Genomic DNA, 26,478 nt, shown 5'->3' with positions numbered 1-26,478 from the left:
CCAAGCCCATTTCACTGCTCCTGTTATAACTACATTGTGCTTTTGCATCAGCATAACATTATTCAGATGAGGCAGTGCTGCAGTGCAGGGACATGCAGACATAGTCTGCAGGTGACCATCACACAGCTCATCATCTGCTTCTCCGCCAACACAGATCCAAGGCACATCCCAGCATTGTAGATGTGCCAAGCCTTGTAGATATATAACTGCTTAATCTCAGATCATAAAGGCATATCTTCTTTAATTTAACGCTTGACAAGTAATGAACGGAAGACTCTGACCATCCAACACAACCGGAACCTGAACCTACTTGTCTGGCTCCTGTAATGCTTCTGTCTGAAGACGGGTCTTGACCCGAAACGTCACCCATTCCTTCTCTCCTGAGATGCTGCCTGACCCGCTGAGTTGCTCCAGCATTTTGTGATACCTTCCACTCCTGTGAGTTACTTTTTGAAGAACTCTCCATTGCCAAATAAATAAAAATAACACTTTTCTTTTGCAAACCTGACCGCTTCCACACTTGTCCTTTCTTTTCCTTTTCAAAACATGTAATTTGGAGATAAAAATGACTAAACATAAGCCATAGGTGATTGAAAAGCATTCACCTTGACCTCCGTGGGGTTGGTAATTGTCGACCCACCCACTGAAATGTCCACCGGATGTCTTCATCAGGCTTCCCAAGTTACTAGCTACAGTATACAGCAGGTCCCTTGTTAGTATGGGGGCTCCCATCCATATTGCGAACATTGGAAAAACATCCTCTTTCAGGAACGCTCTTGAAATACTGGAACATAGTCGAATGGAGCAAGCATTGCTAGATTCTGGCCATTAATATTAGTTCTGCAGAATGCCACAAAAAAGCATGGCACTTCTGTATTATTGATTATTTCCAAGGCAAATGTTATTATCAGTTGTGTTGCCAATAATCAGAAGAAGAAATTCTTGGCAACTATCAGTATGAACAAAATGGATGCTTTTCCTCTGCTCTGCCTATCTTTCCTTTATTTCAAATAAGAAATGCTTTGCACTTTATAAAGTTCTGGAGATTTAAAGCTCTTATTCTGTTTTCTATTCACAGCGGCACAATTATGTTAATGAACAAATAATACAGGAGCTTTGGCTAAAATCCTGACACTGGAGCTGAAAATTCCCACCACAGCAGCTGGGTAATTAATTAAAAATCTGCTACTTGTAAAAATTCATCTGGTTCATTAATCTCCATTTGAGAAGGAAATGTACTGTCCTCACCCAATTTTCTCTCTTAGTGATTCTTGATCAATAGCAATTTGGTTGACTTTCAACCTTAATCCCAAATGATTTATAAATCTACTCAAATTATATGAAAACTGTCATGCTACAGTAAACCATATGCCAAATTGTGAAACACGCACATCATGGGCAATTGGCCTGGACATGCCCATGCAGTATTCATCCCAGCAGGGATTTGTCCGGCACCAGTCACAGACCTAATGACTTCACTAGTCATAAACTAGTTCTCATCCATTGCGGGGACTCAAAACCTTCACTATTGTTGACAGAGAAACTCACACCCCATCAGAGAGGATTTAGAAACATAGAAAATAGGTGCAGGAGGAGGCCATTCGGCCCTTCGAGCCAGCACCGCCATTCATTGTGATCATGGCTGATCATCCACAATCAGTAACCCATGCCTGCTTTCTCCCCATATCCCTTGATTCCACTAGCCCCTAGAGCTCTATCTAACTCTCTCTTAAATTCATCCTGTGATTTGGCCCTTCTGCCCTCTGTGGCAGAGAATTCCACACATTCGGAAATTAGACCACGATTACTAGGTCTGTGTAGCCAGAATGATGTATTGCACCCAGCATCTGCCAGCCTCAATTTTGATGGGAGGCGTTATGTAAAATGATCCACTGGCACGCTTTACTTTAGAGATACAGTGTGGGCCCACCGAGTCCACATCAAAGGGCGATCACCCCCCGTATATTAGCACTATCCTACACAATAGGGACAATTTACAAAAGCCAATTAACCTACAAACCTGTATGTCTTTGGAGTGTGGGAGGAAATTGAGCACCCAGAGAAAATGCACATGGTCACAGGGAGAATGTACAAACTCCAAACAGACAGAACCTGTAGTCAGAATCGAACCTGTGTCTCAGGCGCTGTAATGCAGCAACTCTACTGCTGCGCCACTGTGCCGCCCCTCCCATGCACTTTTTGTTCAGAACCGCATGCTGATGTCAATGACTCCTGACCTGCCTACACCTCACTGTACATTGGAGTCCATCCTTTGTGGTGGAGCCCACACCATCCTCATCAGACACACCTATCCTCATCCTCACACCCCCCTTCTACCCTCACTTCTGTAGATAGACACAAAAAGCTGGAGTAACTCAGCGGGACAGGCAGCATCTCTGGAGAGAAGGAATGGGTGACGTTTCGCGTCAAGACCCTTCTTCAGACTAGGAAGGGTCTCGACCCGAAACGTTACCCATTCCTTCCCTACCGAGATGCTGTCTGTCCCGCAATGTTACTCCAGCTTTTTGTGTCTATCTTTGGTTTAAAAGAGCATCTGCAGTTCCTTCCTACCCTCACCTCTGTGGCAAGGCTTTTCTGCCATTGTATCATGGTTGCCATAGGAACCGTGCACACTATGAAACTTCAATTATTGTACTTTTATTATGAGACCGCAGGCAAGAGAGAAACTGAAAAATGGGATACAGTTAATATTATAAATCTCCAAGACTATTCCCGTCACTTTATTTCACAGTCATCAAGCAGAATATTTTAAACACTCCAATGCAATCGCATACTTGAGAATAATAAGCTCTGAAAACATGTAAACTACAATCAATCCATCAAACTTCTCAGTAGAAAATCTCCTCATTATAAAGGTTATTCTAGTGAAGATCCCAGAGGCAGGTTGAATAATGTTTTTTTTAAACAAACGGCTTGACTGGGAATTAGCTGAAAGCTCAGAAATATGTTCTAAGGGAAATTTAACATACGTAAAGGTGAAAAATTTGCAGGATCTTTGGATAATATGGCGAAATGTCCATAAGATTCAACGTTTCTGTCATAATAAGTCACATCATCCAGTATAAGTAGTTAATTGCTTTTTTTTTCCTTTTTGTCCTTCTTATTAATTTTCCAGGATGGAAATAATAAAGGGCATAGGTTTAATGCGAGAGGGGAAAAGTTTAAAGGGGATTTGCGGGGCTGTTGTTTTTGTTTTACACAGAGGGTGGTGCATGTCTGTTACTCACTGCCAGGTTGGTGGTGGAGGCAGATACGATCGTGACATTTGAGAGAATTGTGGATGGTCACGTGGAGGGATATGGATAATGTGCAGGTAGATAAGTGTTGGTATTGGCATCGTGTTTGGCACAGACATTGTGGGCCGGAAGGCCTGTTCCTGGGCTGTCCTTTGTTCTATGTAACTGCTTACTATCTTTGCTAGCAATGACTATCCTTTTGCCAACTTCCTTCAAAAGCCTTTTCCCCTTTCCCTTGCCAGTCTAATTAACCTCGCCTGCCGAACTAAATTTATCCACGTTGCTGCAAGCAATGCAAAAGCAGCTCGAATAATCGTCTTGGAAAAAAGAAAATATATACTCCCTAGTCATTCCTGCATTTGTGTTATCAAAACTGTTGTAAACCATACACACTTAAATATATACTCCACATTCTTTGAGAGCAGGTTCTCATGCCAAATAATGTTATCAAAAACAGGCTACCTACCGGTGTTGCAAGAAACCTATGAAGGGAGCAATACCAGTTCCAGGCCCTACCATGATGATAGGAACTGCAGTGTCAATGGGTAAACGGAAAAACGTGTTCTGCCGTCTGAAAACAGAAACCTGCAACAGAAAGTTCATTCAGTATTAGGAAGTTCTTCCTGGAAGTTGAAGTGAAATGTATCAACCAAGCTACTTCCCACAAAATTTCTTCAAAAGCAGCATCTTTCCTCCTTTGTTATCTTTTCCTGAAAGTTACCACGAGTGTTATGGTTCCAAATAGGTTCAAATTTTTACTACCAACGGGTTCTTGAATTCTACGCAACACTGACCTCTGCAACTAGGATCTTCAATCCACCGGTTTTGGTGCCACAACGGACTTAATTTTTTTTTTAAAGCACCATTCTAGTTACCTAATATTACAGTAACTAATTTATCTTTTTTTTTAAAACGTTATATTATCTGGTATCACAAAATGCTGGAGCAACTCAGCGGGTCAGGCAGCATCTCAGGAGAGAATGTGTTATCACACTTCACATATATATATTATCTGTGTGTTTTAATGTTTGTGGATCTGTTAAACTGCAGCAAATAAGAATTTTAATGTTCCATTCTCGGGGCTTATGACAATTAAACACTCTTGATATCTTTGAATGTTAGAAAAAAATATTAAAATTTAATGTACAGAGTTTGAAAGACTACAGATTTTCTGGCTATTCCATAGAATCGTAAAATCCTAGAGCTATACAGCTCGGAAAAAGGCCCAACTTGTTCATGCTAACTTTAGCATTCTGGGCTACTTCTTTTTGCCTATATCCCTCCGAATCCTCCCTATCTATATATTTGTTCAACTGTCTTTTGAAAGTTGTAATCATATCTGCTTTTTTAGCTTCCTCTGGCAGCTCTTCCAGATTCCATGCTTTTTCACTGAACTTTTTCCCAAGCTGAAGGTAGGGATGGGGTACGGAGAAGAAAGGCTGGAAATTTCCAACAACTCCAAACAAAATTCCGGCTCATCACATTTCCAATACAATGTATCTGAAAATAGTGTAATTGGAACATGGCTACATTTTTAAATGTAAAAACAAGGAACTGCAGATGCTGGTTTGCAAAAAAAAGGACACAAAGAGTTGGGGTAACACAGCAGGTCAGCAACATCTCTGGAGAACATGAAGAAGGGTCTGAATGTTTGAGACCATCAGTCTGAAGAAGGGTCCCACCCTGAAACATTACCTTTCCATGTTCTCCAGAGAAGCTGCCAGTCCCACTGAATTACTCCAGCATTTTGTGCCCTGCATTTCTATTGTTTTAGCTCACGGTACCCACCTGTAATGGTGCAAACCCATTGGACAAACAATCACCAATTGCAGCTTCACTGTCGTAGCTTTGAAGTACAGCTGTAACCTGCTGAGCCAGCCATCCCGTGCAAACTCCCCGCCGAGCAATAGGCTGCACAGGTGTGGATGAAAACTCAACAATGTTGAAGACAAAATGAAGTTTCCCTGGAAAATATCTGGTTGAGCTGCAATGTAATTTACAAAAAAAAACACACCCATTCAGCATTTATTTCTGCCCCTTGTCATATTGTACTTAACCCTGTAAATCAGTTCCTAATTATTCATTTTATATTTCACCAACAAAATCAGAGAGAACATTATTTACAGCCAAATTGCACCATAAAACAAATGCAAAAGCAGTGGTTCATACGCCTAGAGTGTACTTCATCAATTGCTGTTTTATTTCACAATAATAAATCAACTCAGGACAAGCAGAGAGAGACCTGTTCTACTGGGATAGTAATTGGCCACAACAAAACTCCTCATAAAACAGCAATTAGGAAACATTTAATTCTGATAAAAATCCGACAGAGCAAAGATATCTTCACTAACGCTTTTCTCAGTGTGTGTTGCTCCTATCTTTTTGACTGGTTCATAAGGATTCTCCAATGCAGTTAATGGTTATGAAGTTTGAGAACAATATAATTGCATTTATAAATAATTACAGTGAAGGAATTTCTGATCCTGTGTTTACACCTGCATATGTAGCGCAGCGGTAGAGTTGCTGCTTTACAGCGAATGCAGCGCCGGAGACTCAGGTTCGATCCTGACTACGGGTGCTGCACTGTAAGGAGTTTGTACGTTCTCCCCATGACCTGCGTGGGTTTTCTCCGAGATCTTCGGTTTCCTCCCACACTCCAAAGACGTACAGGTATGTAGGTTAATTGGCTGGGTAAATGTAAAAATTGTCCCTAGTGGGTGTAGGATAGTGTTAATGTATGGGGATCGCTGGGCGGCACGGACTTCGTGGGCCGTAAAGGCCTGTTTCCGGCTGCATGTGTATGGTATGGTATGACAGGTAATATCCAACTCAATGCCAATGATTTTACAATGTCCTCATCATTTATAGTTCCTCAATTATGCAAGCGGACACTCTCAAACTCAACTTCGTACCATATTTGATAAGAGAACTCAAGGTAAAGGAACCGCTTGGAGGTAGTGATCATATGATTAGTTTTAATCTGCAATTTGAGAGGGAGAAGGTTAAATCGGAAGTGTCAGTGTTGCAGTTGAACAAAGGGGACTATGAAGGCATGAGAGAGGAGCTAGTCAAGGTCAACTGGAAAGGGATCCTTGCAGGAATGACAGTGGAACAGCAATGGCAGGAATTTCTGGGCATAATCCAAAAGACGCAGGATCATTTAATTCCAAAAAGGAAGAAAGATTCTAAGGGGAGTAGGAAGCAACCGTGGCTGACAAGGGAAGTTAGGGATGGAATAAAACTAAAGGAAAAGATGTATAACACAGCAAAGAGTAGCCGGAAACCAGAGGATTGGGAAACTTTCATAGGACAACAGAAGGAAACAAAACGGGCAATATGGGCTGAAAAGATGAAGTACGAGGGGAAGCTGGCCGAATATAAAGGACAGTAAAAGCTTCTTTAGATATGTTAAGAGAAAAAGAGTAGCAAAGTCAAATGTGGGTCCCTTGAAGGCAGACACGAGTGAAATTATTATGGGTAACAAGGAAATGGCAGAAGAGTTGAACAGGTACTTCGGATCTGTCTTCACTAAGGAAGACACAAACAATCTCCCAGATGTACTAGAGGACAGAGAATCTAGGGGGGTAGAGGAACTGAAAGAAATTTGCATTAGGTGAGAAATAGTATTGGGTAGACTGATGGGACTGAAGGTTGATAAATCCCCTGGACCTGATGGTCTGCATCCCAGGGTTCTCAGGGAGGTGGCTCTAGAAATAGTGGATGCATTAGCGATCATTTTCCAATATTCAATAGATTCAGGATCAGTTCCTGTGGATTGGAGGATAGCTAATGTTATCCCACTTTTCAAGAAAGGAGCGAGAGAGAAAACGGAGAATTACAGACCAGTTAGCCTGACATCGGTGGTGGGGAAGATGCTGGAGTCAATTATTAATTATCAATAACGGTGCATTTGAATAGCAGTAAAAGGATAGGTCCAAATCACCTGGATTTATGAAAGGCTTGACTAATCTTCTGGAATTTATTGAGGACGTGACAAGTAAAATGGATGAAGGGGAGTCAGTGGATGTAGTGTATCTAGACTTTCAGAAAGCCTTTGATAAGGTCCCACACGGGAGATTGGTGAGTAAAATTAGAGCATATGGTATTGGGGGTAGGGTGTTGACATGGATAGGGAATTGGTTGGCAGACAGAAAGCAAAGAGTAGGAGTAAACGGGTCCTTTTCAGAATGGCAGACAGTGGCGAGTGGAGTGCCGCAAGGCTCGGTGTTGGGGCCGCAACTGTTTACCATATATATTAATGATTTGGATGAAGGAATTAGAAGTAATGCTAGCAGGTTTGCGGATGACACAAAGCTGGGTGGCAGTGTGAATTGCGAAGAGGATGTTAGGAGGTTGCAGGGTGACCTGGACAGTTTGAGTGAGTGGGCAGATGCGTGGCAGATGCAGTATAATATAGATTAATGTGAGGTTATCCACTTTGGCGGCAAAAACAAGGAGGCAGATTATTATCTCAATGGTGTCAGGTTCGGTAAGGGGGAAGGGCAGCGAGACCTGGGTATCCTTGTACTCCAGTCACTGAAAGTTGACGTGCAGGTACAGCAGGCAGGCATGTTGGCCTTCATAACGAGAGGATTTCAGTATAGGAGTAAAGAGGTTCTTCTCCAGTTGTATAGGGCCCTGGTAATACCACATCTGGAGTACCAGAACCAGGGGCCACAGCCTTAGAATAAAGGGGAGGCCATTTAAAACTGAGGTGAGAAGGAATTTTTTCACCCAGAGAGTTGTGAATTTGCGGAATTCACTGCCACAGAGGGCAGTGGAGGCCAAATCACTGGATGAATTTAAGAGAGAGTTAGATAGAGCTCTAGGGGCTAGTGGAATCAAGGGATATGGGGAGAAGGCAGGCAAGGGTTATTGATTGTGGACGATCAGCCATGATCACAATGAATGGCGGTGCTGGCTCGAAGGGCAGAATGGCCTCCTCCTGCACCTATTTTCTATGTTTATGTGTAAGCTTTGTTTTCAGACAAACGTCACCCCCCTTATTTGCACCATTGAAGACTATCTGGCATGTTCAATGCAATTTGCAAAACAATTTGATATTTATTTTCTAATATATATTACTGATTATATATAGGTTAATTCCCGGAATGGCGGGACTGTCGTATGTTGAAAGGCTGGAGCGATTGGGCTTGTATACACTGGAATTTAGAAGGATGAGGGGGGATCTTATTGAAACATATAAGATAATTAGGGGATTGGACACATTAGAGGCAGGAAACATGTTCCCAATGTTGGGGGAGTCCAGAACAAGGGGCCAGTTTAAGAATAAGGGGTAGGCCATTTAGAACGGAGATGAGGAAGAACTTTTTCAGTCAGAGAGTGGTGAAGGTGTGGAATTCTCTGCCTCAGAAGGCAGTGGAGGCCAGTTCGTTGGATGCTTTCAAGAGAGAGCTGGATAGAGCTCTTAAGGATAGCGGAGTGAGGGGGTATGGGGAGAAGGCAGGAACGGGGTACTGATTGAGAGTGATCAGCCATGATCGCATTGAATGGAGGTGCTGGCTCGAAGGGCTGAATGGCCTACTCCTGCACCTATTGTCTATTGATTTAACAAGAAAGTCATCGACCAATATCTGTCACAATTCCATGTCTGAGGAAGTTAATATTACCTTACTCTATTGATTTTAGAACGTGTTTCATTCTGATTTTGGGAGAGGGGGGTGGGGAGCAAAGATAAAGGATATAATCACCATTTTTAGGACATTGCTTTTCAAATATACATGGGCGATTTTGATGAAAACCAGCATTTTATAACAACTAATTCATTCATCACTTGTATTCTGCATTATAACTGGTTTCAAAGCCTCATTCGCATCCATGTTTTCACCCAGGTTTCGCTGAACATACCCTACTTTATTGTTCAATATATATTCAATGTGCTGATTTTCATTCAGAAAATGTATCTCAGAATTGGTAATTTTAGGATGGAGAGAATGGTGTTCTCATCACTCATTAAGTTATAAAGAATGATGTTTTTATATATATTAAAAGTAGAATGTGCAAGTATTCATAATTGATTCATTTTCATTCCAAGATGATAAAAGTCATCGAATGAAGAGACTCTTCGATGGCAGTTATCATGATACACCAGATATTAATTATCATTTAATTTGACATTCAATTAAGGAATGGAGATATAAAGCACATTCGGGGATCGAACTGTATGTAGAAAGAATGAGTGGAAGCAATATTGTTTTGGAAATGGTTAACCCAAAGGTGGCATCAATGAGGTTTTTCACAGCAATGCCAGCAGAAGAAAATTAACACCGAGTCAAAGGAAATGATATTTATAGAACAACAGAAAATTTGTTTAAAGAGAAGTTGAAATGAGGAGATTGCAACAGGAGGCAAATTTCTAGAAACAAATTTCAGTCTAGAGCTGAAGGCATGGCTGGATTGGTGGAGTTAAAGGACTTTGGTACGCACAGAAGATCAAAGTTGGTGGAATTTGGAGATATCAGAGGATTGCGGGAATGCAGTGGGTCAAAAGACAAAAAATAAACAAAAATTTGATTTAATTTGAACATTTTGAATTTGGATACCTTGGAAGAATTAGACACAAAATGGTGATAAGCTATTGGTTGCAAGGGAGAGATGATACCCAAAAATCTGGAAATCTGGAAGAATTGGAAGGTGAGAGATTAACCATGGAATATTTGAGCCTGCGAATAACAAAGTTGATCGATGAGGACTTTTGCAGCAGATAAGCTGTAAAAGTGCAGGACTCCACGCTGCAGCAAAATTACGCGCAGGTGACTTCATGATAAGGTTTTGGATTGTAAGTTCAGCTTTATGTCATGTAGATGCTGAGCTTACAGTTAACCTGTCTCAACAGAGGGAGAAAGAGATAAAATCAGCAGTATGGCCATCCAGTTTCTAGAGTCTAAAAAACATGATGGCTTGGTTTTTCCCCAATGACTAACTTGGGTATATATTAAATTTGGTGGAATAAGATTTTTCGGAGTTTCAGTGATCAGATATTTACTGCCTAACGATGACACTCATTACCAATATTCATTTCTATAATTCATTCATAAAATACTACCTTGCAGCTGAATAAGATCTTGCTTGTAGCTTTGGTAAATGTTCTGGAAGAGAAGAGATTTTAGAAATGCAATCTAAGATCAAGAATGGACAATGAAAAAATGTTAAACATTTTATTTGTTACTTGTAGACTCATTAATTCCTTTAATTTTATTGTGCAGAACTAAGATTTCAGCCCAATCTTTCAGGGGCAGCTTTAAGGCTCAGATCACGGCTGATCTTGAAGGGATATGATAATCACATTCTCTAACTGAACCTTGGAGATATCATCAAAACAGTCCCGCTACAATGAAACTACATCTACTGTGTTTCATGGCCAGAGCATCTTTTTAACAGAGGGATTCCGTCCAAATACAAGCTGCACTAGCCCAATTAAACCTCAAATAACTAAAGGTTTCAAAGGTCTTTTATTGTCACGTGTACAAATTAAAGTACAGTGATATGCGAATGAACATACAGACATACTAAAAAAGCAACAAGACACACAACTACATAAAGGTTAACATAAACATCCACCACAGTGGATTCCCCACATTCTTCATTGTGATGGAAGGCAATAAAGTCTAAACTTCTTCCCTCATTTTTCTCCTGCGGTAGGGGTAGTTGAAGCTCCTGCGTCGGGGCGGTCGGAGCTCCTGCATCGGGGCGATCGAAGCTCCCGCGTCGGGGCGGTCGAAGCTTCTGCGGCTTGGAGTTCCCGAAGTCGGTCTCTGTCCGGAGACCATGAGCTCCATGATGTTAAAGTCCGCAGGCACCCACGGTAGAGCTCAGAGGTCAATCCCTGGCAAAGGGATCGTGGGCCCCGCGATGTTAAGGCCGCAGACACCAGCGTTGGAGCTCTCGAAGTCGGTCTCCAGCAAAGACCGCCAACTCCTCGATGTTCGGCCGCAGTGCGGACGGAGATACGATATGGGAGGGGATTTTTTTTTAAAAATCGCATCTCCGTCGAGGCAAGAGATTAAAAAAAAGTTTCCCCTAACTACGGTTATAATGATTAAAATTCAAACACATATGCATGTTTTTAGACACAAAGAATTGCAAATGCTGGTTTACAAAATAAAACACAAAGTGTTGGAGTTTCTCAGCAAGCCAATAAGATAACCCACTAATTTACTGTAACATTTTGCATATTTTTAAATTCAATTTCCATTCCAAAATTCATGAGATGGGTACCTTGATAATACACAGTGGCTGGGTTTTCCATTCTTGAGTTTACCAACTTGTGATATTTTTATTGGGAGTTTGTTGGGGAAGGGTGTAGAGGAAGAATAATGAATATGGAACCACACAAGTAGAAAGCTCTCACGTAATTAAAACGTTTTGGCATTATATTCATACCTATTGAATGCAAAGTGCAGGACAATGGAGTGGGTTGGTTTTCCATCAATGAAAACAAATTCATGGTTTTCACGAATGGAGTTCCCATTCCATTTGCCCCTGAGGTGGTTTCCATGATTGGGATTATTAACTAACCAGAAACCTCCCAATGAACAGCAAATTTTAAATTCTTCACACCATACTGCTGGAAGAGACTTGTCTGATCAGTTCATAGAGGTGTAATAAGACCGATTTCGAGGTGCTTGGTCATATTTCATTAATTACATAGGAGCCACAAATAATTGAATGAATAAAATCGGTTCTGCCTAAATGTGATAAAATAGCAAATTGTATATGAACTACTTAACTGTTTGAAAATCTTCTCCCTTCAAAATCACAAATCATTTGATTATCAATTTTTGTAATATAACTTTATGGCATAATCAAATTTTCTATTGGCAAAATTATGAGCTTTTATGTCTTTGGTGTACATTTCTAAAAATACTCAATTGACAATGAACTTTCATAATTTAAACAAAGTAATGTACAAAAATAATAAGTACAGTGACATATTGCCTTTAGTCCAAAGCAACAATTTAACCAAATGTAAATTTGATTGCGTTACCGGTCTATATTCATCCTGCTCTCAAAAATGGCTAATTATCATGAACTTAAGAAATGAGTTTACGACTTATAGTGGCAACAGCACAAGCTCAGAAGTAAGATTATTAAATTATCTGTTTCTGTAATCACTTGAAGAAATACACCTGCATATTACTTTATTAGCCAGATTAGTAATAATACTTTCATCTCTGCATTAATTTGCCTCGCCGTGCCAGAGACCTAGATTTGATCCTGTCCTTGGGTGCTGTCTGTGTGGCGTTCCCATGTTCTCGCTGTGATCACATCGGTTTCGTCCAGGTGCTCTGGTTTTGTCCCACATCCCAAAGATGTGTGGATTTATAGATTAATTGGTCTCTGTAAATTTCCCCTATTGTGTGTAGGGAGTGGATCAAAAATGGAATAATACAGATTGAGTAATTAATGGTTAGTGTGGACTCGGTGGGCCAAAGAGCCTGTTTCCATGATGAATCTTTCAAATCAATCAATTATTTTTGTGAATGCTCATAATGAATCCATCCAGGTTTCATTCTGCCGTGAAGCTAAATATTAAAAGCATCAGCACAAATTGTTAATATCAGTCAGATTTATAAATAAACTAAGTATTTCAGAATTTACAGGTTCTCTTGCAAAACCGTACAAATAGCACTGTAATAATTTTGTAAAGATATTTTCCCATTATATTGCTTTATTGTCCTGTTCTCAGTAATGGTCCCTCTTGGAGATGTGCCGACCTGGGCTTGCCGGGAGAGATATTACTTCAATAATAAGTGGGTGGATCTGACAGCATCTTGTTCCCTCATTGTCCATTATCTAGAATGGCAACGTTTATCACTCCGGCTGCCAACTTTATCACTATTTAATGGAAAACCTATAACTAGCAGCAAATAGAGCGACTTGAGAAATTCTCTCCAGTCTCCAATGCTCACGGTTCTCGTTAAATTATAATTAGATCTTAATTCTGCACTTTGCTTCAAAAAAAATTGTGACATTCTTATTGTATGGTTATTAAATCAAACACTGTTAATTCTGGCCATCATATACAATCACACCTCATTGTATCCACCTTGTAATGTTGGCGAGTATTTGAATTTGAAAATTCATCCTGGCAAAAAAAAAACTTCGAGGGCTGAACGAGGGACGTATATATTTTAAAAACAAAACAACTTGTCCATTGACCATAGGGGTCATTCAAGTTTTAGAACACACGATGCTCCTTTTATTATACAATATCAAAACGTTCAACTGTGATAAACGTTTGAAGCTGCCACAGTTGTATCCAATTTTGATGCAATAATTCAACCTATGATGACTTCACCAACTCCATACCCCCATTCCACCAAATGCTCTGACTTATCAGTACAGCTTTTTGTTTGTTCAGACCATTGCAAGTCATTCTAAGTTGCAATTCATTTTGTTCTGGATAATTGTCCCAAAAATGTCCTCACCATCAATATTAGGCTGACAACCGGGAGTTTACAGGTATCTTTCTTTAAACGGGCATCTTTCATATCGCAAACCTCCAGTTTCCTGGTACAGCAAAACATCAAGCCAATTTGCCAGCAGAAAGAGGTCAGGCGCAGCGGCAAAATAAATGTTTTAGATCATAGGTTTTACTATTACTGATCAAAGGATATCAGGAGAATTCCCCTGCTCTTTATCAAAGGGTAGAAGAGTGAGGCTCGGACCAAGGAGAGTTTGTAGAAGGCCCTGTCCAAACATTAGAAAGAGGGGTAAGTCAGCACATTGGTAAAAGTATTAGACAGAGGACTTGAGAACTGGTGGGCATGGAGACACGCACCCTCAGAAGAGTGAGCTTGTTCGAGTCTCAATGCCATGATTGTGCCATAATGAAAGTACACAAATGGCATCCAACAGCGTGCAAGGACACTATTGTGTGTCGGACCTCTGTGTGCCACACACTGCTCGATCCACCAGAAGAACCCAAAGGGAAAATTATGTACCAGGTATTTCACACTGTGCCCTGGTTTCCCTTACATTTCATGCTTCAGTGTTATTGAACTGTGCAGTGCACTGTCATGGGCACTATCAAATCTCATTTCTTAAAGGTTCCCCAAGTGCTTTTTAAATTTAGATACAATTTTTAAGCTGTATTCTAAAATAGCATCTCTAAATTTATGATTATTGCAACATACTGTAATCAGATCCAAGTATGGACATCAATTTTCTATTGGACTTCAAGAACCACAAAAAACAGCAAAAATTTGCAGAATCATCTGAAGATAAAATTCTCAGAATCGTCTGAAGATAAAAATGCATGAGTTATATGCTCTCAGTGTGACTTTTAACTATGAAGTGTTTTACTAATTTGTGAGAGATAAGATCCAAATAAATGCAGTTTGCCTCAATGTTGGATCACCAGAATTTGGTGTAAACTTTGGTTCTAGTCTCAATGTTCTTGGAGAATGCCAAATTCATGATGATGGGACTGGCTACAACTGCAGCAAATAAATATCTACTGACTTCTCAGAGTAAAAACAAACATTGGAAAGAGAACCAACAAGATGACTCCGTTGTTGCAGAATGCATAAAGATCCATTTGTACCATTAACACTTGGTCTCGAAGGGATCAGATGAATACTCATGTACAAGGGAAGGGCAGCCTGAGGACAATAGGTGATGTAATGCCCAGCTCAAACTGTGCATCCCAAATCTGAAACTATGATGAGCTGGGAGCTTTAAGCTTCAATAGGTCATTAACCTTCAGAAGATCCTGAGAGCAGCAAATGCATTGGAAATCAAACCATGCTGCAATGTAAAAGCTGGTTTGAGACAAACTTGTTTTTTATTCAGAATACTCAAAGTTGTGGTAACAAACTGGATGCCTCCTGGCTTTGCAACAGTTATCATCGACGTTCAGCACATGTACCAACAGTAGCACAGAATCACAATCAGCACTAGAAAAGATAAGAGTAATGGAACACACAACTCATAAGATTACTTCACTAGAGTAGAGTACATAAAGACTCGCTTGACAGCTGTGATAACTTGACCTTCAGAGACAAATAAGTCAAAAATTGCTGGAGGAAATCAGATTTCTCCAGCAGTGTGTTTTTGCACCAGATTTTAGCATTTGCAGTCTCTCGTGACCCCTATTAATTAGGAACAATGTGCAGATATACTTCTTAACATTGCTATCTAAATTTGTCACGAACATTAATGCAGAGGATTTCAGAAAACTGTTTAAAAGTCATATGCTAAATTATAAATTTCCCAACAAGACTGAAAATGGGGATGAATACAATGTAGTCGACATACTCAAATGACTTCAAAGAGGACACAGTCCCATGAAGCTGATAGTTTAATCAACTGAAAAATAAGGATCAAGCCATGGATTAAGATCTGCACATGGTGCTTTGAGATCACAATGCACATATTTGTCTGTGTCAATAAATACCATTTGTCACAAATTATATACTAAATTAGAAGCTCTTAGACACTCCACTAAGAAGTATAAACAATGCCTCAATTACACAAGAATTCATTCTCCAACTCACCTTGAGCAAAACTATGATAGATCTACAAGATCAGAAAAAAAACTATCTTTCCCACACTGAATAAACTTCCATTTTGAAATTGAAAACGAGATTATGAAGATTGTACAGACATTTTCAATTGTAAAGAAATAAAAATACTTCATTTGCCATGGCACAAGGACGCTAAAGTAGAGCAAGTACAAAGCTTAAGCCCAACCCTAACCTAACCCAGCAGTATTTACTCTTACAATTAGAGATTTAATTGAGACAAAACCAAAATATTCCAAAATAAAATTAAGACTTCTCAGCCATAGACAATACTGCAACATACTCATTAATATTTTCTTACACTTTCTGAATACAAGGAAAATAAGGGTTAAAAACGTACCTATAAGTAGGCTAAATGGTGGATGGCATGATGGCAGCGAGCTAAGAATATCAAGAAGGCAAACATTGAAGTCTCTAATATAGTGGTTGTAGTCTGCGGCACCCTGTTTGCTGCTTAGTTCTTGCAATCGCCGTTTCTCACTAGGGTCAGAGGTGTATTCAACTAATGCTCGTAAACACGCCTAAAACATAAAACATTAAACGGCAATCAAAAATCCGACATTGAAAACTGTGAACATTTCATTTCAATCTTTTCTCAAAGAGATGAAGTTTGGCCACTAGGGTGGCAGGGTGCTGCAGCAGTTAGTACTGATCTCCGGTGCTGTCTGTGTGGAGATTGTACATTCTACATACAAATGGATACGTTTCCTCACACTGCTCCGGTCCCCAGCCTCATCCCATAGACGTGCAGGTTGGATGGTTGGCTGGCTGTTGTGAATTGCTCCAGGTTGAGATGGGTGGGAAGTTTACAGGCACACGAGAAAGAATAAGGTACAGGAAAATGGGTTGGGGAATAGGATTAGTGGGATTCCTCACATAGCCGGCAGAATTTTGGTGAGCCAAATGTCCTTCTCTTAGGTCGTAAGAAAATCGCATCATGATCAGCACAGATATTGTGGGAAGTGTGTTGCTGTGCTGTTCTATGTTTCATGTTGGTGTTCCCCATATAGTCTTTCACAGCACTCATAACACCAGGGTCATTTCTTAGTTTGTTGGCAATTACTTATTGAATGTTATGCCAGTTCACATGGTCACATGCTGTGGTGGAATGCAATTCTGCTGCTGCTGATAATCACTGTGCTTCATGGATGTTTGGCTTTTGAAATACTAGAAAAAGAACAGTAAATGCTGGAAATCCTCGGGTGAGGCAGCATCAATGGAGAGGGATACAGAGTAAATTTCTCCGTTTGGTAGCCTTTCATTATCTGGTGAAAGATTATCCACCTGAAGGTTATTCAATACCAATCAAAACTTCCTTACATAGACAAAAGTGCAGCATAGTGTTAATCCACTAATCCTTTGGACTACTCTCCCAACCCTGGCAGTGAATCCCAGAGGCAAGCAACAGAAATTTGGGGATTAATTGGGATGTCCTTGCCATAACTGAAGTCGAGGTCAAGATTGGGTAGCCTGCCCAGTTTTATTTTTAATTGAAGATAGTAGTCATTACAGGAAAACTACATTAATTCAGCTTGCTCGGTACTTTGGTGGTGTCAGTGAACCCAGTAGGTTTCGACAGACCAGGAAACTGTGCCCCAGTGAGTTAAGGGAAAAATGAAAATAAAATCCCACCTAATGAGCCAGATGGTGAACAGTCTGGATTTTAAACAAGTGGATATTGGAGCATCAGAATTTTACTGCATTAGGAGTGTTAAGATCTGATGTAGCTTTAGGTGATTTATATGCAGTATTTTGGCCACATGGGTCAACAACAGATTGTTCTTCGAGTTTCAGGGGTTGATCCCCATACTTCATTTGGCCTTAATTGTTACAATCTCCTCATCAATCTTTAATACCATATTTGGCATAGAAGCTGTGAGCTGTATCACCCTATTTGTATACAAGTAGCCCATTAATCAATTCCTAATCAACTTCTTTTGCTCCATGTTCAATGATTATTCACCTGAATCTCCCGCAGATATTATTTGTTTTAAGCTGCTTCAGTTTGTACAAGATCCATCACCTTTTAAATGACATTCGGAATTTTGGCATGTGTTTCTTTTTCATTAAGGAGAGATACCCACTATATACATTTTAGTAAATATAATCACATGGTATATTTACAGTTTTATCCAAATTTTTAACAATATCAGCATTTTTTGCCATTTTCTTTTTTCTCAAAAGCTTTAGAAACATAGAAAATAGGTGCAGGAGTAGGCCATTCGGCCCTTCGAGCCTGCACCGCCATTCAATATGATCATGGCTGATCATCCAGCTCAGTAGCCCGTACCTGCCTTCTCTCCATACCCCCTGATCCCTTTAGCAAAAAGGGCCACATCTAACTCCCTCTTAAATATAGCCAATGAACTGGCCTCAACTACCTTCTGTGGCAGAGAATTCCACAGACTCACCACTCTCTGTGTGAAGAAATGTTTTCTCATCTCGGTCCTAAAAGACTTCCCCCTTATCCTTAAGCTGTAACCCCTGGTTCAGGACTCCCCCAACATCGGGAACAATCTTCCCGCATCTAGCCTCTCCAACCCCTTAAGAATTTTATATGTTTCTATAAGATCCCCCCTCAGTCTTCTAAATTCCAGCGAGAACAAGCCCAGTCTATCCAGTCTTTCTTCATATGAAAGTCCCGCCATCCCAGGGATCAATCTGGTGAACCTTCTCTGTACTCCCTCTAAGGCAAGAACGTCTTTCCTCAGGTTAGGAGACCAAAACTGCACACAATACTCCAGGTGCGGTCTCACCAAGGCCCTGTACAACTGCAGCAGAACCTCCCTGCTCCTAAACTCAAATCCTCTTGCTATGAATGCCAACATACCATTCGCTTTATTCACTGCCTGCTGCACCTGCATGCTTGCTTTCAATGACTCGTGCACCATGACACCCAGGTCACGTTGCATCTCCCCTTCTCCTAATCGGTCACCATTCAGGTAATACTCTGCTTTCCTGTTCTTGCCGCCAAAGTGGATAACCTCACATTTATCCACATTATATTGCATCTGCCATGCATTTGCCCACTCGCCTAATCTATCCAAGTCACCCTGCAGCCTCCTAGCATCCTCCTCGCAGCTAACACTGCCACCCAGCTTCGTGTCATCCGCAAACTTAGAGATGTTGCATTCAATTCCCTCGTCCAAATCATTAATATACACTGTAAATAACTGGGGTCCCAGCACTGAGCCTTGCGGTACCCCACTAGTCACTGCCTGCCACTTTATAGTATTGACTTATTTTGATATTCCATTTTCTAAATTTAAATCAGCTCCTTTAGTGTATGGTATTGTATACTTCCACAAGATTTGACCACATACCTTTTTAGGAACTGTTCGTATTTCTAGACACCAAGTCAGCATGAACTGCAGGGTACTTCTTTTTGGTATGTAATCTGGCAGATGGGCACCTTAAAAATGTACATATTTGGTAAGCCTTACAAGCAGAATTTTTACAAAGATAAAAACAGCAATACAAATTTTAATTTCACACAAAAATGGTTTTAGGTTCATCTATATTTACGTCTCCTTTAATTATATATATTGTAAACAACAGAGGTCGCAGCACAGATCCTTGTGGAACTCCACTGTTCACGAACCTCCAGCCTGAATGTTGACCTTCAACTGCAATTCTCTTGTCTTCTATCAGTAAGCCTGTTCTGAATCCATATGACCAAGTCACTGTTAAGCTTGTGCAGCTTACTCTTCTGGATAAGTCTAACATGGGGGAATTTATCAAATGCCAAAAGCTAATGAATATAGCAAGTGAATAGAGTATAGGGGGATCTATGTATTCTTCATGGAACAGAAAGAAGTGAGAAAATAAGGGAGGTATATGACATATTGGCATATTATACAGGGGGTTGGAAAGTAGAAGCACGTACTGAAGCACAGTATCGAGTCCAGAAGGTTGCAACATGACCATACAGGAGATGGGATTGAAGCTCTGCAAAGCAGGTGTCCAACGTGCATTTGATTTATCCATTTTACTTTGAATTTTAGAAAAGTTAATCCGCATAGTCAGATATACCTTTTTTTTTGCTGTTTGGTCGAATGTATACATCAACAATATGGTCTCTCTTGTCTCCAAGGCCAAGTCTTTGAATCAAGTATTCCACTTCGCTTCCATTATTAGGGCATATAATGCTGAAAGAGTCTCCAGGCTCGTATGTCATTGAAGTATTCTGCAATGTAACAATACGCCTACTTTATTATGTTTGTAACAGCTCAAAGATTTTTCAATCAATAAATTTTTCACAATCAAACTTGTTTAGGGAGGTGGAAATTGGGGTACTATGTGCAGTTCTAATTCTCCCCTCAGAGAAAGGATTTGGAGGCTTTGAAAAGGGTGCAGAAGAGGCTCATGGGGTTTTTGCTTGGACCAGAGCGTATTAAAATGAGAGACAAATGAGGATTCTCTTCACGGGAGTGTCAGTAGCTGAAAGGTAAACTGATGTGTCTATAACATTATTAGAGGTGAGAAAGGATAGATAGTCAGATTTTTTTGGTTCAGTGTGGAAATGAAAAGCTATAGAAAGCATAGCTTTAAAATAAGAGAGGGCAAAGTTTAAGTTTCTACATAGAGAGTGGTACGTATCTGGAGTGTGTGCCAGGAAAGATGGAAGCAGAAGAGACAGCCACATGGGAGAAAAGAGGGGTAAACACCATATGCAGGCAGCAGGGTTTAGTTTAAATTGGCTTCATATTTGGCACAGACTGTGTTCGAATGCTGTACTGTTTATGTTCTTTGCAAGGCTTAAGAATGGTGTTTATCATGGGTTTTGTTTTCCCTTTACTGATTCACTATCTTGACAATCCTGTTCCAAGAACCACAGAATTCAAAATAGAAAGATAAAGATAGGAGGTAATCTTTTGCATGACAGCAATAGAGTTAACCTTCCCACATTTAACCTCTCATCACCTTAGGCCAGTTGTTGAATTGATTGACTGCCCTGTCAAAAGAATTGAACTCCTTCACATTTTTCAATTGTTTGGCTTTGAACTCCTTGTCTGCTTCTTCCATTCCTTTTCCATTTGTAAGTTCAGTACCAGAACCATTAAATATGCACTCCACTAAACATGATACCACATTGGTGACAAGCTGATCATTAAAGTTTTTGAATTATGTTTAAGTTTAAATTATTAGAATATTTAAATCATGCAAATAAATGTACAACATTGATTTCAGGACAGTAAGAGGATGTCAGTGTTCTAATATTCTGATGCAGGTGCCATCCAGCACTTCGAACGCCTGCTTAATCCTGAGCTATTCTCACCTTTTGAACACAAGGTCTTTCTTACATACTTCTCCCGAGTTTGTGAAGGAGGAGGCATATCAAAAGAATAATTCTTACAGGAAACCAAACACGGATAGAATGAGTGGAAGCAGGAAGGAACTCTAACATAAGTGAACAGAATACAGTGAAATTCTGGTAATTCAGCGCCAGTGGGACTTTGGTGGTGCCAGACTGACAGAGTTTCTGGACTATTGGATATTACTCGTATTAATGTTCCAACAAAGCATTAATTCACTTTTATTCAAGATGTTACACAATAGTGCAATAAATGTTTCAGCGAATCCAGCTAGTTTAAAGAGAGCATGAAAACACAGCCAGCAAATAGGAAACAAGACCCTGCTGAGCTTTATGGGTGGCACAGTGACACAGCTGGTGGAGTTGCTGCCTCACAGCACTAGAGAGCCTGATTCGATCCTGACATCAGGTGGTGTCTATGTGGAGTTTGCACATCCACCCTGTGGCAGTGTGGCTTTCCTCCGGGTGCCCCAGTTTCCTCTCACATCCCAAAGACAAGTGGGTTTGCACGTTAATCGCCCACTGTAAATTATCCCTAGTGTGTGGAGAGGGTATGCGAAAGTGGGATAACATGGAACTAGTATGAACGGTGAACTAGATGCTGAACCTTCGAGACTTGAAAACAATGGGTTGGTGGTTTATCTCAGTTTTACTGCACAAGAGGTGAGTCAGCATGCATCTGTATTGCTTGGAGTTTAGAAAAAAAGACACTCAGGTGTTTTCACTCGTGGGAGAGTGAGGTATCAGGTGGCAAATCTGTAGTTTGCCATTTTCAAATCCAACTCAATAGTTATAGGTAGACACAAAGTGCTAGAATAACTCAGCAGCATCTCTGGAGAATGTAGGTAGATGACATTTTGGGTCAAAAGAAGGGTCCCGACCTGAAACGTCACCAATCCACATTTTCCAGCTATGCTGCCTGAATAGCTGAGTTACTAAAGCACTTTGTGTCTTTCTTTGTAAATCAGCATCCGCAGATCCTCGTGTAAACAGATATGGGTTTGGTAACCTAATTAACGTGATACTGGATAAGTAACCTTGCGATTGTGTGCTCAAATGTTAACCAGCAGGTTAAGGTTGAAGGTTAAGATTTTGAATGAATTAAATCAAATGGATTTCAAATGATATTAGGTGATATTAAATAACAGCTGCTAAATATTAGCTTTACTACCCTTTGAAAAGAGAATTTAACTGATCACTGGTCTGCCCTGTTTGTCAGTCTTCATTGGAATAGCAGAGAGGTTGAATAGTTGATCTTAGCTTGCCTGGGCAGAGAACAGAGAGAAAGATTGCAATCACTGTACAACAAACTGGAATAATTTATGTTTATCAGTACATTTAGGGTTAAAAGAGCTCAATACTCTGATTGGCAGCCAAGTGAAGATCAATTTGATACAAAAAGATATTTGCACTACATATACCTATTTTTCTCTTGAAGCAATTGGGTGTACTTCTAAACTTTTATTATTTGTTGAAAGATAACAAAATCTCCCTTCTTCACTTTACAGTATTCAAGGTTAGTTAAATTGCTGCTTAATATTAAGCTTGCTAGGCTGTAGACTTATTTCGCCTTTGAAAATTAATAAATAGAATAATTCCAAGGTTAGGACTTCTTTACAGATAAAATGGTCATGAACTGCAAAATACTGGAGATAGCCCAGAATCTGCAAGAACCAAGGAAGATAAGAACAGGGATAAGACCAGGGAACAGGGGATATGTCAGTCTTACAGAACCATACAACTGTGGAATTCTCTGCCACAGAAGGTAGTTGAGGCCAGTTCATTGGCTATATTTAAGAGGGAGTTAGATGTGGCCCTTGTGGCTAAAGGGATCAGGGGGTATGGAGAGAAGGCAGGTACAAGTTACTGAGCTGGATGATCAGCCATCATCATATTGAATGGCGGTGCAGGCTCGAAGGGCCGAATGGCCTACTCCTGCACCTATTTTCTATGTTTCTAACTCTGCACATGATGGGAAAAGCACAAGGGAAAGCAATTTGTCAAGGTTCTGATTTTTTGGGGAATACAACATGGACCTCTAGACTTACAGCATAAAGGATTAAGGCACGGAAAATAACAAAAGGCTTCAGGAGGAACAAAATCACCAGTTCTACCCAAGAGTGGAATAACATTCTCAACTGTATCCTGTACGCTGCTGCATAAGCATAGTAATTATTGATCCTTGCTCTTGTCAAGTCCACAATGCAGTGTCAGCACTGACCAATTGAACTGCGAGCCCTGTGAAGTAAATCTTTCTGGCACCACATTTATAATTGTAATGGCTCCCACTGCTGTCAGACATTTTCTGGACTCGAGTCAAATGTAGCACTCCGAGCTAAATGGGCCAGTAATAGAGGGTTACTGATGTCTGTAAACTGGGGAATCAATGTGGATTCTTCCAATCAGGATAGCAATGATAAGAAATTGAAAGACATAGGAACTGCAGGCAATAGCCAACATCGAGCGTCCTCATTTTCAACCAATATGCATTACTTAATAATGCCCTAGATTTCATCAGCCACCTGTATTCGCATCGTGCAAATTTCAGTCTATTTCCATATTCCTCACTTTTTAAAAGCATATTGCAAATTTTGAGTTTTGCCCACAGACCACATAATCAATAAAAGCTGCGTTGCTAGTTCTGACCACTGGGAACCTCCTCTGCCCATTGTCTTGACAAACTAAAAAAATAATCAGTTTATCATGATTTTGTTGTTCTGGTTGAGTAGGCTCTGACTCTATTCCTTGGAGCGCAAGAGGATGAGGTGTGGACTTACACAGGTGTACAGAGTCATGAGGGGAATAGGTCAAGTAAATGCACTCTCTTGCCCACAGTAGGGACATGGGTTGAAGCTGAGGGGGGAAAGATTTAATCGGATCCTGAGAGATAACCTTTTTTTTTAACATAACGGGTGGTGGGTGCATGGTAAAAGCTGCCAGAGGAGATAGTTGAGGCAAGTACAATCGCAATGTTTAAGAACATTTGGACGTAAATGGATAGGACAGGTTTAGAGGGATATGAGCCAAACACGGGCAGGTGAGACTAGTGTAGGTGGGACCTGCTGGTTGGTATGGGCAAGATGGACCAAAGGGACTGTTTATGACTCTAGGATTCTATCACCTCCCTATCTGCCTGTGATGCCACTTTCAAGAATCTATCACACTCTGCTTCCTTCTATGAAACTAATTTTCAATCCATTCATCTATTTTTCCTTGGATCCCATGGGATCTAACCTTCCAGTGCAGCCTACCATGTGGAACCCTGTAAAATGCCTTACTGAAAGTCATATGTACAACGTTTACAGATCTGCCCTCATCAACCTTTTTGGTCACATCTTAAAAAAACTCAGATCAGTGAGACACAACCTCCCAGATACAAAAACATGCTGACTATCACTAATCAGCCCTTGTCCACCTAAATCCACATATATCTTATCCTTCCGAATACTCTCTAGTAACTTTCCAACCACAGATATTGGGCTCATTGGCCTGTAGTTCACAGGATTTTCCGTGCGCCCCTTCCCAAATAGAGGCACAACATTTATCCCCCCCCAGTCTTCCGGCATCTCACCTTTATTTAATAACGACTCGTAAATCTCAGCCAGGGTACCTGCAATTTCCTCTCTAGCTTCCCACAGTGTCCTCGGATATATCTGATTGGGCCTGAGAGATCTGTTTACTTTCTTAAGCTTTAGGATGTTCAGCACTTCTTCAATCCTAATATTGACTGCCCTCAAGACACTTCCATTGACTGCCACAAGTTCCTCAGTCCACATGTATTTCTTCACAGTAAAAACAGAGGAGAAATACTAATTGAGGGCTTTATGCATCTCCTGTGGCTCCACACAGATTCCTGAGGGGTCCCATTCTCCCTCTGGTTACATTTTCCCCTTTATGTACATAAAATCGCTTTGGATAATCCTTAATGTTATCTTCCAGAGCCATCTCCTGTCCCCTTTTTGCCCTCCTGAATTCCTTTTTTAGTTTGCTCCTCAGTTCCCAAAACTCCTCCAGGAATACACCATGTCCCAGCAGACTATATCTGCTCCATACCTCCTTCTTATTCTTGACCAGAGCCACAATTTCTCTAGACATACAAGCTTCCATATGCCCACCTGCCTTGCCCCTCACTCTAACAGGACCATACATATCTTGGATTCTTGTCAGTGCACTTTTAAAACATTCCACTTTCCCGACATTCCTTTTCCTTCAAACAACCTGCTCCAATCAACCTGAACAAGTTCCTGTCTGATACCATTGATGGCCATGCCCCAATTTAGAATTTTACCTCATGGGCCCACCCTGTCGCTATCCATAACTATCTTAAACCTAATAGAACAGTGGTCGCTGTTCTCAAAAAGGCTCATCCACAAGCACTTCATCTAATTACCTCTCGCAATTTCACAAAACTAGATCAAGCTTTGCCCTCTTTCATGTGGGGCCCTCTGGAGGAAACTTTCCTGAACACATTTGACAAATTCCACCCTGTCTAAACCTTTTGCACTATGACATTCCCAGTCAATATTGATAAAAGTTAAAATCTCCTACTACAACAATGTCATTAGATGTGCAGCTGCCTGCAATCTCCTGGCATATTTACTCTCTTAATTCACTTTGACTATTTTGAGGCCTGTTGTACACTCCCAGCGAGGTGATCATCCATTTCTTGTTCCTTAGCTCCCCCATATAGCCTCACTAGATGAACCATCCATAATGTCACTTCAGACCACTGCTGTGACATCCTTAATCAATAATCCAACATCCCCAACTCCTTTACTCCCCGATCTCCCTGCCAGATTCTGTGATCTCTGTCATTAAGGTAAATTGCAAATGGACATCTTATCATGTCAGGGTTAGGATGTGCGGTTCAAGTCTATTGTCTGTGGCCAGATTTGGTTGTGGTACTAACAAAGCAAAGTGACAACTTTACAAACCAAACTTTTGCAACTTACTATATTAGGTTATGAGAAAAAACAGGTTGTCCAGAAACAAAATTCATTGCTTCAATGTCGGGAGCCCCGACCGCCCCGACGTGGCAACTCCAACAGCCTGACCGCGGGAGAAGACGGCAGGGGAAGAGAAAAAGACATTCTGGCCTTCCATCACAGTGAGCAGGGACTGGAGGAGACTCACTGTGATGGATGTTTCTTTTTGTTTGGTGTTAGTTTATGATTGTATGTGTTATTGCATTTTTATTGATTATTCATATTGGTCTTATTGTTGAACTGCGGGTAATGTTTCATTTCACTACACATTTATGTGTATGTGACAAATAAACTACTATTGACTATTGTTTAGTCTTGTGTTTGCAAATCACAACTCTATATTTTCCCTTAATTTTCCCCCTCCAGTAGATCTG

General features: G+C 40.6%; 1 protein-coding gene across 1 annotated transcript in view; it reads right to left on the bottom strand.

Annotated features, from left to right (window-relative positions):
• mtrr (5-methyltetrahydrofolate-homocysteine methyltransferase reductase) overlaps positions 1-26,478 on the bottom strand; it is a 59,408-nt gene that overhangs the window by 17,333 nt on the left and 15,597 nt on the right. Inside the window, exons 7-12 of the mRNA XM_078429102.1 lie at positions 19,838-19,991; positions 19,129-19,217; positions 16,146-16,326; positions 10,324-10,366; positions 5,046-5,241; positions 3,724-3,842 (exon numbers count right to left, since the gene is read on the bottom strand). Coding sequence (XP_078285228.1) covers positions 3,724-3,842; positions 5,046-5,241; positions 10,324-10,366; positions 16,146-16,326; positions 19,129-19,217; positions 19,838-19,991 — 782 coding nt within the window. The remainder of the gene's footprint in view (positions 1-3,723; positions 3,843-5,045; positions 5,242-10,323; positions 10,367-16,145; positions 16,327-19,128; positions 19,218-19,837; positions 19,992-26,478) is intronic.

Source organism: Rhinoraja longicauda, chromosome 2 (genome assembly GCF_053455715.1).
Source record: "Rhinoraja longicauda isolate Sanriku21f chromosome 2, sRhiLon1.1, whole genome shotgun sequence".
In the NCBI taxonomy this organism is placed as follows: domain Eukaryota; kingdom Metazoa; phylum Chordata; class Chondrichthyes; order Rajiformes; family Arhynchobatidae; genus Rhinoraja; species Rhinoraja longicauda.
This window is presented reverse-complemented; position numbering and strand designations above follow the sequence as displayed.